Source organism: Pseudophryne corroboree, chromosome 4, assembly GCF_028390025.1.
Source record: "Pseudophryne corroboree isolate aPseCor3 chromosome 4, aPseCor3.hap2, whole genome shotgun sequence".
Taxonomy (NCBI): Eukaryota; Metazoa; Chordata; class Amphibia; order Anura; family Myobatrachidae; genus Pseudophryne; species Pseudophryne corroboree.
In genome coordinates, this window is record NC_086447.1 from 631,926,200 (window position 1) to 631,943,793 (window position 17,594).

Sequence of the window (17,594 nt, forward strand, 5' to 3'; positions counted from 1 at the left end):
ATCTCTGTAGGTCCTGTACCTTGTTCTCTGGTAGGAACACACGTAATAGGACCGTGTCCAAGATGAGACCGAGGAATTGAATCCGCTGAGTCGGTATGAGGTTGGACTTTTGGAAATTGACAATCCATCCATGTTGAATTAGAAATTGATGTGATGTCTGAACATCCTTGAGCAGTCGATTCTGAGATGGAGCTTTGATCAGTAAATCGTCCAGATAAGGTATAATCGTGACACCCAACAGTCTCAGTCCTGCCACCATGATCGCCATGATCTTTGTGAAAATTCTTGGGGCTGACGCTAGACCGAACGGCAAGGCCCGGAATTGGTAGTGCTCCGCCACCAGTGCGAACCGTAAGTAAGCCTGGTGAGGAGTCCAGATTGGGATATGCAGATATGCATCCTTTATGTCCATGGATACCATGAACTCGCTTGGTTCTAAGCCTGCAATGACTGATTGGATTGATTCCATCTTGAATCTGTAGACTCTTAAAAACTGGTTGAAAACTTTTAAATTGAGTATTGGTCTGACCGTCCCGTCTGGTTTTGGCACGACAAAAAGATTGGAATAGAACCCCGTTCCTCTCTGAGAAGCAGGAACCGGAATAATGACCTCTGCTTGTAGTAATTTTTGAATTGCTGCCCGTAGTGCCCTTGCTTTTTGAGGGCTCTGAGGCAATCCGGTTGTAAAAAACTGACTGTGAGGCCTCTGTTGAAATTCCAGTTTGTATCCCTGAGAGATTAAGTTGTTCACCCAAAGCTCTGGTGAGGTTTTGGCCCAGAGGTCCTGAAAACCTTCCAGTCGGCCGCCCACCAAGGGGGACCCCAGGTGAGCTGGGAGGCCGTCATGCCACGGTCTTGTCAGCAGGTTTATCCTGCTTTCTGGTTGCTGCTTGCGAGCGGCCTCTACCTCTGCCCCCGCGTGCTTGTGTACCGAAACCCCTACCTCGGGCTCAAAAGGACTGTGATCTAAATGAAGTAAACTATGGTCCCGAATAACCTCTCCTAGTTTGTGGAGCGGTTCTCGTATAAGGAGTAGGCAGAAAAGTGGACTTCCCCGCTGTAGCCTGCGAAATCCACTTGTCCAACTCTGGTCCGAACAGCATTTCACCCCCAAATGGAATGGATTCTACCGCCTTCTTGGTGTCAGTCACCTTGCCATTCTCTGAGCCATAAAATCCTTCTAGCCGATATGGCCGATGCAGATATGCGCGATGCTATTCTGCTAATATCCTTAGAAGCTTGACACAAGTATGAAACAGATTCTCGAATGTGTTCCGCCAGCTGTGTAATCTCTTCTAAGCTATTTTCCTCCTCAATAGCTTGTACAATACGGCCGGACCATGCACCCATGGCCTTGTTGACCCAAGCACAGACGATCGCAGGTCTCTGCGCTGTAGCTGCTGCTACAAACATTGATTTTAACGCAGTGTCAACTTTACGGTCGGACGCATCCTTTAAAGTAGTTACGTTAGGAATTGGCAAGATTGTCTTCTTTGACAATCTTCCTAGTGAAGCATCCACTACCGGCGGAGACTCCCACCTGTCCATTACACCTTTAGGTAGGGGGTAAGTTACCTGAAAACGTTTTGGAAATTGAAAACGTTTGTCAGGTTGTTTCCAAGCCTCCTCCATCTGAGATTGGAGGGATTTAGGAATGGGGAACGCTGCTGAACGCGGCTTCTGGGATTCAAACAAATCGAAATCTTCCGGCTCCCGGACTTCCTCTTCCTTAAAGCTTAGGATGTCCTTTACCGCGTCAATTAAGGAATCCAGACCCGAGATCGCCAAGTCTTCTTCAGGAAAATCGGCATCTAGGTTAGGTTCAATTAACTCACCTTCTTCCGTATCCAGAAGAAAACCCTCTTCCTCCTCAGATTCTGGTATAATAGGAAGAGTTCTTTTAACAGCCTTGCGCACAGTCGTCTCAGCGTGTGCGGGCGGCGTTAACTTGATGAGAAATTCCTCCATTGTCTTTGAGAATTCCGCAGCCCATTCCGATTGCTGTTTGCGGGATTCTGCCATTTCCTTGGAGATTCTATTAGCAAGGTTGTTTTCCCATGCTCTAGCCAGAGCACTGCTCCCAGGTGGAGCGTCCTTGTCTAAGCAGGAGTCGCACACCCCGGAGCTGCCAACCCGCGTGCTCTTCTTGTTACATTTCGTACAAACATAGCAGGTCTTTGAGGTCTTGGTAGCCTTAGACATGTTTTTATTTTTTAAAAACCCCTTACCAGGGTATTACGCAGCGCTTTCACCCTTTAAACTAGGAAGAGAAAGACTGGGAGATGACGGAAGCGAAGGTATTGGATCCGGCTGGAATTACCTGTCCCCTTTTTCTCTATAAAAGGAACAGGCCAAAAAAAATAACCAATAAAACACCAGCCGACTCGCAACCCACACACCCCAACTGTAAATCAGCTACAATGTTAGAGTTGGCTTGCTTCCGTGTATTTTCTCCGGGATCTTTGAAACAGACGTCCCTTGAAAATATAATTTGTAAAGTTTGATTACTTTTCAGGAGATCCTCATATATTGTCTATATACATTACACCAGCAGAGGGAGCTGTTGCCTAACTCTCTCTACTATCTTAATGCATGCACTATCCAGGCCGTGCAGCAGGGGGAGTTAATTCCTTTATTAATAAACTTTCCCCTATGTACACTACTGGTGGGGGAGGGGGGAGGACCCATCCCTCACCTCAGCCTGGTGCCAAAACGAAAAAACATGGCCCCCACTAATGTAAGTTCCTATAAAAAAAAATGTGGCCTGCCGCACTGTTATTTAACATTTAAGTGCATTAACTGGTTTCCCCCTCTGGCCGCTATACAGCGCGCTCCGGACCCGCCGGCTGGCGCGCGCGACGGGTCCGTCTCCCGTAGCGGCGCCTGTGCTCTCCGTGGGTCTCTGTAGTGTGCAGCGCGCCCTGGAGCCGCCGGCTGGCGCGCGCGACGGGTCCGTCTCCCGTAGCGGCGCCTGTGCTACGCTCCGGCCGTGGGTCTTGTACTTGCCGCTTTGCCGTCCCCCCCTGCTTACAGGGAAGACAGGATGAGTCCCGCGCCGCACTAAGGCTCCCACGCGCCGGCAACCGTCGCTCTGCCCTTCCCTTGATAAAGACTAATCAGGGGAGTTATTCAAAACAGTAATTACAGCCAAAGCTATAAAAGAGAGAGAGAGAGAGAGAGAGAGAAAAAAAAATAAACTTTTACTACTGGAAGACCCTAGCCTAAGCTTATACGACCAGTACTCACTATTTTGGAGGATCTCCTGTGGAGAGATGCAGGTCCCTTCAATAGGGATCTTTGTCTCTCTGAAATCAGGTAGCTTTGTCCCCCCTTTATTAGGGTTACGCAGCCCCTTTTAGATTTTTAGTCAGGAGCTCAGTTGCTCCACGTATTGTGCCTCCAGCACAATTTTTCAAACTGAGGGAGGAGGGATGTGAAGGGGGAGGAGCCGGCTGTGCAGACAATGCTAATTTAAGATTGTGCCACACCTCCGGTTCAAGGCTTCACACCCCTACTGTATAGGACTCCAGTGTCCCCTAGTGGATGAAAGAGAAAGGACAAATGTCTATAACCTCTATGTCAAAGTCCCCCGAGCCCTGCAAAATGACCATATCTAGGAAGCATTTACAGAATCTTCAGGCTTCACATCTGCCTTCTAGAACATCAACCACAACTGGAGGCCACCATGCTGGATTCTCACTAGGAAGAGACCTTGAACTCATAGGGGGCGAATCAATTGTTTATCGCACCTGTTCTCAAATCAGATCTAAAGTTACAGTATATCGGGGGAACGATATTCAATTGTTTGTTCTTATTGTGCCGATAGCACGCAGACATGCCCAGTTTAGCCACATAAAAGCCAACTACAGTGATGGGCTCGACTCTAAAAGTGCTGTTTGGGCACGCAAATGGGTCACTTTTCACACATTTCAGCCCTCCAGGATAAAGCACAAACAATACAAAACTGCCATAGGACAATAACAGAACACAATCAGAAAAGTACACCTGTAAAACAGCCCGAGAAGTTCAGTAAATCTGAGAACCACTCAGGAAACCAACATTAGTCCTTGTACAGAAAGGTACTGTAGCTAAATGGTTAATGCTCCTGGCATGTTCTTCACAGAAAAAAAGTAGGTGGAGAATAGTGAAGAGAAACACCTCCCTAACATGGTCCAGTCCCAAGATAGGGCCAACCATGAGGACAAACTTATGCCACTTCAGTCCCTATTGGGGTGACCCCATCTCCAGCACCCTCTTCCTCTTATAGTAACTAAAAAAATACAAAACCTGAGGCACATTAACCATTGTGCACTTCTGGCAAGTGCAGGGTATGGACACACTGTAAAATGTAAACTCCTGGGTCCACCACTACAACCCACTGTTGCCAGTGTGCCCCAAAAGGAAGATTTAAAAAAAAATAAAAAAATAAAAGTAAGTAAAACAAAAATAGTGGTTTACAAAGATCATCCAGTGACAGAATTACAAGTTTTTGAGCTGGTCAAATACTGCACATCTACGTGTTAGTAAAGGGTGAAAAGACCATCATTCTAGAAATGGGTGTTATTCTGCGCTGCATATTTGTACCTTTGCAGTACTTTCAGTGCATATTCTAAATTTCTTATGAGATTTATTTATTTTTAGAAGTTTTCACATCTTAGATGTTAATTATATGCACAATTACTTCACACTGGATGTTTTTTTCACTGAGATTTTGCATATATATATATATATATATATATATATATATATATATATATATATATATATATATATATATATATATAGTTGGTGTTGTTATTCCTAGATTGATAAAGACACAAACAAGCCTGAAATATAGCTTCTGGAATAATAAAGGTCATGCTTCTGTAATGCCACCGATTTTCTGCGATATTCTAATTAATCCTATGCACACAGTAGAAAGATAGATAGATAGATAGATAGATAGATAGATAGATAGATAGATAGATAGATAGATAGATAGATAGATAGATAGATACAAGAGCACTTATCAGACCATTTCCATGCTAGGAGCTAAGCAATGATGGTTTCACCAGATTGGTGAGCATGCGTATTACCGGGAAAAAAAACGATAGCAGGGTTACAAGTGGGTGAGGGAGAAAAAAATAAGAATTTACTTACCGATAATTCTATTTCTCGTAGTCCGTAGTGGATGCTGGGGACTCCGTAAGGACCATGGGGAATAGCGGCTCCGCAGGAGACTGGGCACATCTAAAGAAAGCTTTAGGACTATCTGGTGTGCACTGGCTCCTCCCCCTATGACCCTCCTCCAAGCCTCAGTTAGGATACTGTGCCCGGACGAGCGTACACAATAAGGAAGGATTTTGAATCCCGGGTAAGACTCATACCAGCCACACCAATCACACCGTACAACTCGTGATCTGAACCCAGTTAACAGCATGATAACAGAGGAGCGTCTAGAAAAGATGGCTCACTACAGCAATAACCCGATTTTTTGGTAACAATAACTATGTACCAGTATTGCAGACAATCCGCACTTGGGATGGGCGCCCAGCATCCACTACGGACTACGAGAAATAGAATTATCGGTAAGTAAATTCTTATTTTCTCTAACGTCCTAAGTGGATGCTGGGGACTCCGTAAGGACCATGGGGATTATACCAAAGCTCCCAAACGGGCGGGAGAGTGCGGATGACTCTGCAGCACCAATTGAGAGAACTCCAGGTCCTCCTCAGCCAGGGTATCAATTTTGTAGAATTTTACAAACGTATTTGCTCCTGACCAAGTAGCTGCTCGGCAAAGTTGTAAAGCCGAGACCCCTCGGGCAGCCGCCCAAGATGAGCCCACCTTCCTTGTGGAGTGGGCATTTACAGATTTTTGGCTGTGGCAGGCCTGCCACAGAATGTGCAAGCTGAATTGTACTACAGATCCAACGAGCAATAGTCTGCTTAGAAGCAGGAGCACCCAGCTTGTTGGGTGCATACAGGATAAACAGCGAGTCAGATTTTCTGACTCCAGCCGTCCTGGAAACATATATTTTCAGGGCCCTGACAACGTCTAGCAACTTGGAGTCCTCCAAGTCCCTAGTAGCCGCAGGCACCACAATAGGTTGGTTCAGGTGAAACGCTGAAACCACCTTAGGGAGAAACTGAGGACGAGTCCTCAATTCCGCCCTGTCCGAATGGAAAATCAGATAAGGGCTTTTACAGGATAAAGCCGCCAATTCTGACACGCGCCTGGCCCAGGCCAGGGCCAACAGCATGACCACTTTCCATGTGAGATATTTTAACTCCACAGATTTAAGTGGTTCAAACCAATGTGACTTTTGGAACCCAAAAAACTACATTGAGATCCCAAAGTGCCACTGGAGGCACAAAAGGAGGCTGTATATGCAGTACCCCTTTTACAAACGTCTGAACTTCAGGGACTGAAGCTAGTTCTTTTTGGAAGAAAATTGACAGGGCCGAAATTTGAACCTTAATGGACCCCAATTTCAGGCCCATAGACACTCCTGTTTGCAGGAAATGTAGGAATCGACCCAGTTGAATTGCCTCCGTCGGGCCTTACTGGCCTCGCACCACGCAACATATTTTCGCCAAATGCGGTGATAATGTTTTGCGGTTACATCCTTCCTGGCTTTGATCAGGATAGGGATGACTTCATCCGGAATGCCTTTTTCCTTCAGGATCCGGCGTTCAACCGCCATGCCGTCAAACGCAGCCGCGGTAAGTCTTGGAACAGACAGGGTCCTTGTTGGAGCAGGTCCCTTCTTAGAGGTAGAGGCCACGGATCCTCCGTGAGCATCTCTTGAAGTTCCGGTTACCAAGTCCTTCTTGGCCAATCCGGAGCCACGAATATAGTGCTTACTCCTCTCCATCTTATCAATCTCAGTACCTTGGGTATGAGAGGCAGAGGAGGGAACACATACACTGACTGGTACACCCACGGTGTTACCAGAGCGTCTACAGCTATTGCCTGAGGGTCCCTTGACCTGGCGCAATACCTGTCGAGTTTTTCCCAACGGTTTATAATCATGTGGAAGACTTCTGGGTGAAGTCCCCACTCTCCCGGGTGGAGGTCGTGCTGAGGAAGTCTGCTTCCCAGTTGTCCACTCCCGGAATGAATACTGCTGACAGTGCTATCACATGATTTTCCGCCCAGCGAAGAATCCTTGCAGCTTCTGCCATTGCCCTCCTGCTTCTTGTGCCACCCTGTCTGTTTACGTGGGTGACTGCCGTGATGTTGTCCGACTGGATCAACACCGGCTGACCTTGAAGCAGAGGTCTTGCTAAGCTTAGAGCATTGTAAATGGCCCTTAGCTTCAGGATATTTATGTGAAGTGATGTCTCCAGGCTTGACCATAAGCCCTGGATATTCCTTCCCTGTGTGACTGCTCCCCAGTCTCGCAGGCTGGCATCCGTGGTCACCAGGACCCAGTCCTGAATGCCGAATCTGCGGCCCTCTAGAAGATGAGCACTCTGCAACCACCACAGGAGGGACACCCTTGTCCTTGGTGACAGGGTTATCCGCTGATGCATCTGAAGATGCGACCCGGACCATTTGTCCAGCAGGTCCCACTGGAAAGTTCTTGCGTGGAATCTGCCGAATGGGATTGCTTCGTAGGAAGCCACCATTTTACCCAGAACCCTTGTGCATTGATGCACTGAGACTTGGCTCGGTTTTAGGCGGTTCCTGACTAGCTCGGATAACTCCCTGGCTTTCCCCTCCGGGAGAAACACCTTTTTCTAGACTGTGTCCAGGATCATCCCTAGGAACAGAAGACAAGTAGTCGGAACCAGCTGCGATTTTGGAATATTGAGAATCCAATCGTGCTGCCGCAACACTACCTGAGATAGTGCTACACCGACATCCAACTGTTCCCTGGATCTTACCCTTATCAGGGAATCGTCCAAGTAAGGGATAACTAAAATTCCCTTCCTTCGAAGGAATATCATCATTTCGGCCATTACCTTGGTAAAGACCCGGGGTGCCGTGGACCATCCATACGGCAGCGTCTGAACTGATAGTGACAGTTCTGTACCATAAACCTGAGGTACCCTTGGTGAGAAGGGTAAATTTTGACATGAAGGTAAGCATCCTTGATGTCCCGAGACATTCTTCCAGGTTCGCAATCACTGCTCTGAGTGACTCAATCTTGAATTTGAACCTCTGTATGTAAGTGTTCAAAGATTTTAGATTTAGAATCGGTCTCACCGAGCCGTCCGGCTTCGGTACCACAACAGTGTGGAATAATACCCCGTTCCCTGTTGCAGGAGGGGTACCTTGATTATCACCTGCTGGGAATACAGCTTGTGAATGGCTTCCAAAACTGTCTCCCTGTCAGAAGGAGACATCGGTAAAGCCGACTTTAGGAAAACGGCGAGGGGGAGACGTCTCGAATTCTAATTTGTACCCCTGAGATATCACCTGAAGGATCCAGGGGTCTACTTGCGAGTGAGCCCACTGCGCGCTGAAATTCATTGAGACGGGCCCCCCACCGTGCCTGATTCTGCTTGTAAAGCCCCAGCGTCATACTGAGGGCTTGGCAGAGGCGGGAGAGGGTTTCTGTTCCTGGGAACTGGCTGATTTCTGCAGCCTTTTTCCTCTCCCTCTGTCACGGGGCAGAAATGAGGAACATTTTGCCCGCTTGTCCACGAAAAGACTGCGCCTGATAATACGGCGTCTTCTCATGTTGAGAGGCGACCTGGGGTACAAACGTGGATTTCCCAGCTGTTGCCGTGGCCACCAGGTCTGAAAGACCGACCCCAAATAACTCCTCCCCTTATTAAGGCAATACTTCCAAATGCCGTTTGGAATACGCATCACCTGACCACTGACGTGTCCATAACCCTCTACTGGTAGAAATGGACAACGCACTTAGACTTGATGCCAGTCGGCAAATATTCCGCTGTGCATCACGCATATATAGAAATGCATCTTTTAAATGCTCTATAGGCAAAATATACTGTCCCTATCTAGGGTATCAATATTTTCAGTCAGGGAATCCGACCACGCCAACCCAGCACTGCACATCCAGGCTGAGGCGATTGCTGGTCGCAGTATAACACCAGTATGTGTGTAAATACATTTTAGGATACCCTCCTGCTTTCTATCAGCAGGATCCTTAAGGGCGGCCATCTCAGGAGAGGGTAGAGCCCTTACAAGCGTGTGAGCGCTTTATCCACCCTAGGGGGTGTTTCCCAACGCACCCTAACCTCTGGCGGGAAAGGATATAATGCCAATAACATTTTAGAAATTATCAGTTATCGGGGGAAAACCACGCATCATCACACACCTCATTTAATTTCTCAGATTCAGGAACACTACAGGTAGTTTTTCCTCACCGAACATAATACCCCTTTTTGGTGGTACTCGTATTATCAGAAATGTGTAAAACATTTTTCATTGCCTCAATCATGTAACGTGTGGCCCTACTGGAAGTCACATTTGTCTCTTCACCGTCGACACTGGAGTCAGTATCCGTGTCGGCGTCTATATCTGCCATCTGAGGTAACGCGCGCTTTAGAGCCCCTGACGGCCTATGAGACGTCTGGACAGGCACAAGCTGAGTAGCCGGCTGTCTCATGTCAACCACTGTCTTTTATACAGAGCTGACACTGTCACGTAATTCCTTCCAACAGTTCATCCACTCAGGTGTCGACCCCCTAGGGGGTGACATCACTATTACAGGCAATCTGCTCCGTCTCCACATCATTTTTCTCCTCATACATGTCGACACAAACGTACCGACATACAGCAAACACACAGGGAATGCTCTGATAGAGGACAGGACCCCACTAGCCCTTTGGGGAGACAGAGGGAGAGTTTGCCAGCACACACCAAAGCGCTATATATATATATATATACAGGGATAACCTTATATAAGTGTTTTTCCCCTTATAGCTGCTGTATTGTTAATACTGCGCCTAATTAGTGCCCCCCTCTCTTTTTTAACCCTTTCTGTAGTGTAGTGACTGCAGGGGAGAGCCAGGGGAGCTTCCCTCCAACGGAGCTGTGAGGGAAAATGGCGCCAGTGTGCTGAGGAGATAGGCTCCGCCCCTTTTTCGCGGACTTTTCTCCTGCTTTTTTATGGATTCTGGCAGGGGTTAAAATTCATCCATATAGCCCTGGGGGCTATATGTGATGTATTTTCGCCAGCCAAGGTGTTTTTATTGCTGCTCAGGGCGCCCCCCCCTAGCGCCCTGCACCCTCAGTGACCGAAGTGTGAAGTGTGCTGAGGAGCAATGGCGCACAGCTGCAGTGCTGTGCGCTACCTTGGTGAAGACAGGATGTCTTCTGCCGCCGATTTTCCGGACCTCTTCTGTCTTCTGGCTCTGTAAGGGGGCCGGCGGCGTGGCTCTGGGACCCATCCATGGCTGGGCCTGTGATCGTCCCTCTGGAGCTAATGTCCAGTAGCCTAAGAAGCCCAATCCACTCTGCACGCAGGTGAGTTCGCTTCTTCTCCCCTTAGTCCCTCGATGCACTGAGCCTGTTGCCAGCAGGTCTCACTGAAAATAAAAAACCTAAACTAAAACTTTCACTAAGAAGCTCAGGAGAGCCCCTAGTGTGCACCCTTCTCGTTCGGGCACAAAGATCTAACTGAGGCTTGGAGGAGGGTCATAGGGGGAGGAGCCAGTGCACACCAGATAGTCCTAAAGCTTTCTTTAGATGTGCCCAGTCTCCTGCAGAGCCGCTATTCCCCATGGTCCTTACGGAGTCCCCAGCATCCACTTAGGACGTTAGAGAAAATAAGAATTTACTCACCGGTAATTCTATTTCTCGTAGTCCGTAGTGGATGCTGGGAACTCCGTAAGGACCATGGGGAATAGCGGGCTCCGAAGGAGGCTGGGCACTCTAGAAAGATTTATGACTACCTGGTGTGCACTGGCTCCTCCCACTATGACCCTCCTCCAAACCTCAGTTAGGACACTGTGCCCGGACGAGCTGACATAATAAGGAAGGATTTTGAATCCCGGGTAAGACTCATACCAGCCACACCAATCACACCGTACAACTCGTGATACTATATCCAGTTTGACAGTATGAAAACAACTGAGCCTCTCAACAGATGGCTCAACAATAACCCGTTAGTTAACAATAACTATTTACAAGTATTGCAGACAATCCGCACTTGGGACGGGCGCCCAGCATCCACTACGGACTACGAGAAATAGAATTACCGGTGAGTAAATTCTTATTTTCTCTGACGTCCTAGTGGATGCTGTGAACTCCGTAAGGACCATGGGGATTATACCAAAGCTCCCAAACGGGCGGGAGAGTGCGGTTGACTCTGCAGCACCGAATGAGAGAACTCCAGGTCCTCCTCAGCCAGGGTATCAAATTTGTAGAATTTTGCAAACGTGTTTGCCCCTGACCAAGTAGCTGCTCGGCAAAGTTGTAACGCCGAGACTCCTCGGGCAGCCGCCCAAGATGAGCCCACCTTCCTTGTGGAATGGGCATTTACAGATTTTGGCTGTGGCAGGCCTGCCACAGAATGTGCAAGCTGAATTGTACTACAAATCCAGCGAGCAATAGTCTGCTTAGAAGCAGGAGCACCCAGCTTGTTGGGTGCATACAGGATAAACAGCGAGTCAGATTTTCTGACTCCAGCCGTCCTGGAAACATATATTTTCAGGGCCCTGACAACGTCTAGCAACTTGGAGTCCTCCAAATCCCTAGTAGCCGCAGGCACCACAATAGGCTGGCTCAGGTGAAACGCTGACACCACCTTAGGGAGAAACTGGGGACGAGTCCTCAATTCTGCCCTATCCATATGGAAAATCAGATAAGGGCTTTTACATGATAAAGCCGCCAATTCTGACACTCGCCTTGCTGAAGCCAAGGCCAATAACATGACCACTTTCCACGTGAGATATTTCAGATCCACGGTTTTTAGTGGCTGGAACCAATGTGATTTTAAGAAACTCAACACCACATTGAGATCCCAAGGTGCCACAGGAGGCACAAACGGGGGCTGAATATGCAGCACTCCTTTCACAAATGTCTGAACTTCAGGTACTGAAGCTAGTTCTTTTTGAAAGAAAATCGACAGAGCCGAGATCTGTACTTTAATGGAGCCTAGTTTTAGGCCCATATTCACTCCTGCTTGCAGGAAATGCAGAAATCGACCTAGTTGAAATTCCTCTGTTGGGGCCTTTTTGGCCTCGCACCAAGCAACATATTTCCGCCATATGCGGTGATAATGTTTTGCCGTAACATCTTTCCTGGCTTTAATAAGCGTAGGAATGACTTCTTCCGGAATACAGGATCCGGCGTTCAACCGCCATGCCGTCAAACGCAGCCGCGGTAAGTCTTGGAACAGACAGGGCCCCTGCTGTAGCAGGTCTTGTCTGAGCGGCAGAGGCCACGGGTCCTCTGAGATCATCTCTTGAAGTTCCGGGTACCACGCTCGTCTTGGCCAATCCGGAACCACGAGAATTGTGTTTACTCCTCTCTTTCTTATTATTCTCAACACCTTTGGTATGAGAGGCAGAGGAGGGAACACATAAACCGACTGGTACACCCACGGTGTCACTAGAGCGTCCACAGCTATCGCCTGAGGGTCCCTTGACCTGGCGCAATATTTTTTTAACTTTTTGTTGAGGCAGGACGCCATCATGTCCACCTGTGGTTTTTCCCAACGGTTTACCAACATCTGGAAGACTTCCGGATGAAGTCCCCACTCTCCCGGGTGGAGGTCGTGTCTGCTGAGGAAGTCTGCTTCCCAGTTGTCCACTCCCGGAATGAACACTGCTGACAGTGCTAGTACATGATTCTCCGCCCATCGGAGAATCCTTGTGGCTTCTGCCATTGCCATCCTGCTTCTTGTGCCTCCCTGTCGATTGACATGGGCGACTGCCGTGATGTTGTCTGACTGGATCAGCACCGGCTGGTGTAGGAGCAGGGATTTTGCTTGACTTAGGGCATTGTAAATGGCCCTTAGTTCCAGAATATTTATGTGAAGGGAAGTCTCCTGACTCGACCATAGTCCTTGGAAGTTTCTTCCCCGTGTGACTGCCCCCCAGCCTCGAAGGCTGGCATCCGTGGTCACCAGGACCCAGTCCTGTATGCCGAACCTGCGGCCCTCTAGAAGATGGGCACTCTGCAGCCACCACAGTAGAGACACCCTGGTTCTTGGAGACAGAGTTATTAAGCGATGCATCTGAAGATGCGATCCGGACCATTTGTCCAATAGGTCCCACTGAAAGATTCTGGCATGAAACCTGCCGAAGGGAATTGCTTCGTAAGAAGCTACCATCTTTCCCAGGACCCGCGTGCAGTGATGCACCGATACCTGTCTTGGTTTCAGGAGGTCTCTGACTAGAGATGACAACTCCCTTGCTTTCTCCTCCGGGAGAAACACTTTTTTCTGGACTGTATCCAGAATCATACCCAGGAACAGTAGACGTGTCGTCGGAACCAGCTGTGACTTTGGGATAATCAGAATCCAGCCGTGCTGGTGCAGCACTTCCTGAGATAGTGCTACTCCCACCAACAACTGTTCCTTGGACCTCGCCTTTATTAGGAGATCGTCCAAGTACGGGATAATTAAAACTCCCTTTTTTCGAAGGAGTATCATAATTTCCGCCATAACCTTTGTAAATACCCTCGGTGCCGTGGACAGTCCAAACGGCAGCGTCTGGAATTGGTAATGGCAATCCTGTACCACAAATCTGAGGTACTCCTGGTGAGGATGGTAAATGGGGACATGCAAGTAAGCATCCTTGATGTCCAGGGATACCATGTAATCCCCCTCGTCCAGGCTTGCAATAACCGCCCTGAGCGATTCCATCTTGAACTTGAATTTTTTTATGTATGTGTTCAAGGATTTCAAATTTAAAATGGGTCTTACCGAACCGTCCGGTTTCGGCACCACAAATAGTGTGGAATAGTAACCCCGGCCTTGTTGAAGTAGGGGTACCTTGATTATCACCTGCTGGGAATACAGCTTGTGAATTGCCGCTAGCACCGCCTCCCTGTCTGAGGGAGCAATCAGCAAGGCAGATTTTAGGAACCGGTGGGGTGGAGACGCCTCGAATTCCAGTTTGTACCCCTGAGATACTATTTGAAGGATCCAGGGATCCACCTGTGAGCGAGCCCACTGATCGCTGAAATTCTTGAGGCGGCCCCCCACCGTACCAGGCTCCGCCTGTGGAGCCCCACCGTCATGCGGCGGACTTGGAAGAAGAAGCGGGGGAGGACTTTTGCTCCTGGGAACCTGCTGTTTGTTGCAGCCTTTTTCCCCTACCTCTGCCTCTGGACAGAAAAGACTCGCCTTTTCCACGCTTGTTTTTCTGGGTCCGAAAGGACTGAACCTGATAAAACGGCGCCTTCTTAGGCTGTGAGGGGACATGGGGTAAAAATGCTGACTTTCCAGACGTTGCTGTGGAAACTAGGTCCGAGAGACCATCCCCAAATAATTCCTCACCCTTATAAGGCAAAACTTCCATGTGCCTTTTAGAATCTGCATCTCCCGTCCACTGGCGAGTCCATAAGCCTCTCCTAGCAGAAATGGACAATGCACTTACTTTAGATGCCAGCCGGCAGATTTCCCTCTGTGCATCTCTCATATATAAGACTGAGTCTTTGATATGGTCTATGGTTAGCAGGATCGTGTCTCTATCTAGTGTGTCAATATTTTCTGACAGTTTATCTGACCACGCAGCGGCAGCACTGCACATCCATGCTGACGCAATAGCTGGCCTAAGTATAATGCCTGAGTGTGTGTATACAGACTTCAGGATCGCCTCCTGCTTTCTATCAGCAGGTTCCTTGAGGGCGGCCGTATCCGGAGACGGTAGTGCCACCTTTTTAGACAAACGTGTGAGCGCTTTATCCACCCTAGGGGGTGTTTCCCAACGTGACCTATCCTCTGGCGGGAAAGGGAACGCCATTAGTACCTTCTTAGGAATTACCAAATTTTTATCAGGGAAAGCCCACGCTTCTTCACACACTTCATTTAATTCATCTGATGGGGGAAAAACTACGGGTAGTTTTTTCTCCCCAAACATAATACCCTTTTTAGTGGTACCTGTATTTATATCAGAAATGTGTAACACCTCTTTCATCGCCTCAATCATGCAGTGAATGGCCTTAGTGGGCTTCAGGTTAGACTCATCGTCGTCGACACTGGTGTCAGTATCAGTGTCGACATCTGCGTCTGCGGTCTGAGGTAGCGGGCGTTTCAGAGCCCCTGATGACCTTTGAGACGTCTGGACAGGCACGAGCTGAGAAGTCGGCTGTCCCACATTTGGCATGTCGTCAAATTTCTTATGTAAGGAGTCTATACGTGCACTCATTTCTTTCCATAAGCTCATCCACTCAGGTGTCTGCCCCGCAGGGGGTGACATCCCTCCTAAAGGCATCTGCTCCGACTCCACCTCGTTATCCTCATCAAACATGTCGACACAGCCCTATCGACACACCGCACACACACAGGGAATGCTCTAACAGAGGACAGGACCCACAAAAGCCCTTTGGGGGAACAGAGTGAGAGTATGCCAGCACACACCAGAGCGCTATATAATGCAGGGACTAACTGAGTTATGTCCCCTATAGCTGCTTTTACTATATAAATGTATACTGCGCCTAAATTTAGTGCCCCCCCCTCTCTTTTTTACCCTTTTCTGTAGTGTAGACTGCAGGGGAGAGCCAGGGAGCTTCCTTCCAGCGAAGCTGTGAGGGAGAAATGGCGCCAGTGTGCTGAGGGAGATAGCTCCGCCCCTTTTCCGCTGACTATTCTCTCGCTTTTTCCTATATTCTGGCAGGGGTATTTTCCACATATATAGCCTCTTGGGCTATATATTGTGGTATTATTGCCAGCCAAGGTGTTATAATTGCTTCTCAGGGCGCCCCCCCCCCAGCGCCCTGCACCCTCAGTGACCGGAGTGTGAAGTGTGTGAGAGGAGCAATGGCGCACAGCTGCAGTGCTGTGCGCTACCTTGGTGAAGACTAATGTCTTCTGCCGCCGATTTTCCGGACCTTTTCTTGCTTCTGGCTCTGTAAGGGGGACGGCGGCGCGGCTCCGGGACCGAACACCAAGGCTGGGCCTGCGGTCGATCCCTCTGGAGCTAATGGTGTCCAGTAGCCTAAGAAGCCCAAGCTGGCTGCAAGCAGGCAGGTTCGCTTCTTCTCCCCTTAGTCCCTCGCTGCAGTGAGCCTGTTGCCAGCAGGTCTCACTGAAAATAAAAAACCTAATTTCTATACTCTCTCTCTAAAGGCTCAGGAGAGCCCCTAGTGTGCATCCAACCTCGGCCGGGCACAAAATCTAACTGAGGCTTGGAGGAGGGTCATAGTGGGAGGAGCCAGTGCACACCAGGTAGTCATAAATCTTTCTAGAGTGCCCAGCCTCCTTCGGAGCCCGCTATTCCCCATGGTCCTTACGGAGTTCAAAGCATCCACTAGGACGTCAGAGAAATTATATTTACACTCCCCTCCTTTCGTGCAGCCTAATCTGGCATCTATGGGCTTCAGTCCATAGAAACTATGGGTTTGCGCATGTGCAGCCGCACCATTGCATCTCCTGCCAGATCCATTGAGCATGCGGAATGGCTCTCTCCTCTCCAGGCACGGGGGTAGCGGCAACCCCCCTAATAAAAGTAAGTAGCAGCCGCTGCACATAAGTGAATTACCTTTAACCTAGCTTCAATTATTTTGGTCAGTGTGAGGCAGTCTCCATGGAAACCACTGCATCCGATGACTGTTTTCTCTGTCCTATAAAAGTAGAATAAAATAAAACCATTTAAGTGCTTTTAAAATTAATTGTTAAACTCCTTACTATAATATTACACACTTCATAATGTTAAATTCAAAAAAAAAAAAAAAAAAATGAAAAAAGAAAAAAAAGAAAAGATAAAACAGTTCCCTTTAGTTCATATTTTTGGGACATTTATAGTTGCGTTTCCCTGGACTAAATCAAAACGACATTATCTGGACTGTGAGTAGCAAGATCACATATTTTTTTTTGATTTTTTTGATCTATCTTTATTGAATTTTTTTATTAGGCCAGAAGAATTCCTTTAAACAGGAAATCACATTTTTTTATTTTTATTTTTAGTTTTTATGTATGCCATTTTTTATTGGAAAAACTTTTTATTCTGTTGATATGGATTAAAGAAGTGTCTGTTTTTACACGTACCATCTGCATTTGGGATTTTTTATTGGGACCATCACACCTCACCAAGTGTGGCTTATAGACTCCATAAGACTTTTTTCTGCTATCACATACTGTTTTTGCTGAAGTTGTCAAAGACAGAATAGACAGAACAAGCCATTCGAGTCCGCAAAGATACCCTGATAGGATTCCTCCATGCTATTTCAACGTGAGTCTGGGTACGCCCACATTCAAATGCTAAGGTGGGAAAGATACCTTTAGAGGAACGTCTGTCATACATCTTGTGTGAGTTCGGGTACGCTTGTGTACTAATCTCCTTTAATTTCTAACCCATGGTTTGGGGAAGTCCTCATATAAATAATATTCCTAAGGGCACCTTATCATCTAATTTTTGAAGTGAGTGGGATATATGACAACTATCAGTTTCCCACTAACTAATAGTGCCTTATTATTTATGCACCTTGCTTTTCAAAACAATACGACACACTGTTTTGCTGTTACT

At 47.9% G+C, this 17,594-nt stretch overlaps 1 protein-coding gene across 1 annotated transcript in view; it reads right to left on the reverse strand.

Moving 5' to 3' along the window:
* The window catches only part of PSMB1 (proteasome 20S subunit beta 1), a 76,431-nt gene that overhangs the window by 24,837 nt on the left and 34,000 nt on the right, over positions 1–17,594 (reverse strand). The window contains exon 3 of the mRNA XM_063917698.1: positions 16,611–16,692. Coding sequence (XP_063773768.1) covers positions 16,611–16,692 — 82 coding nt within the window. The remainder of the gene's footprint in view (positions 1–16,610; positions 16,693–17,594) is intronic.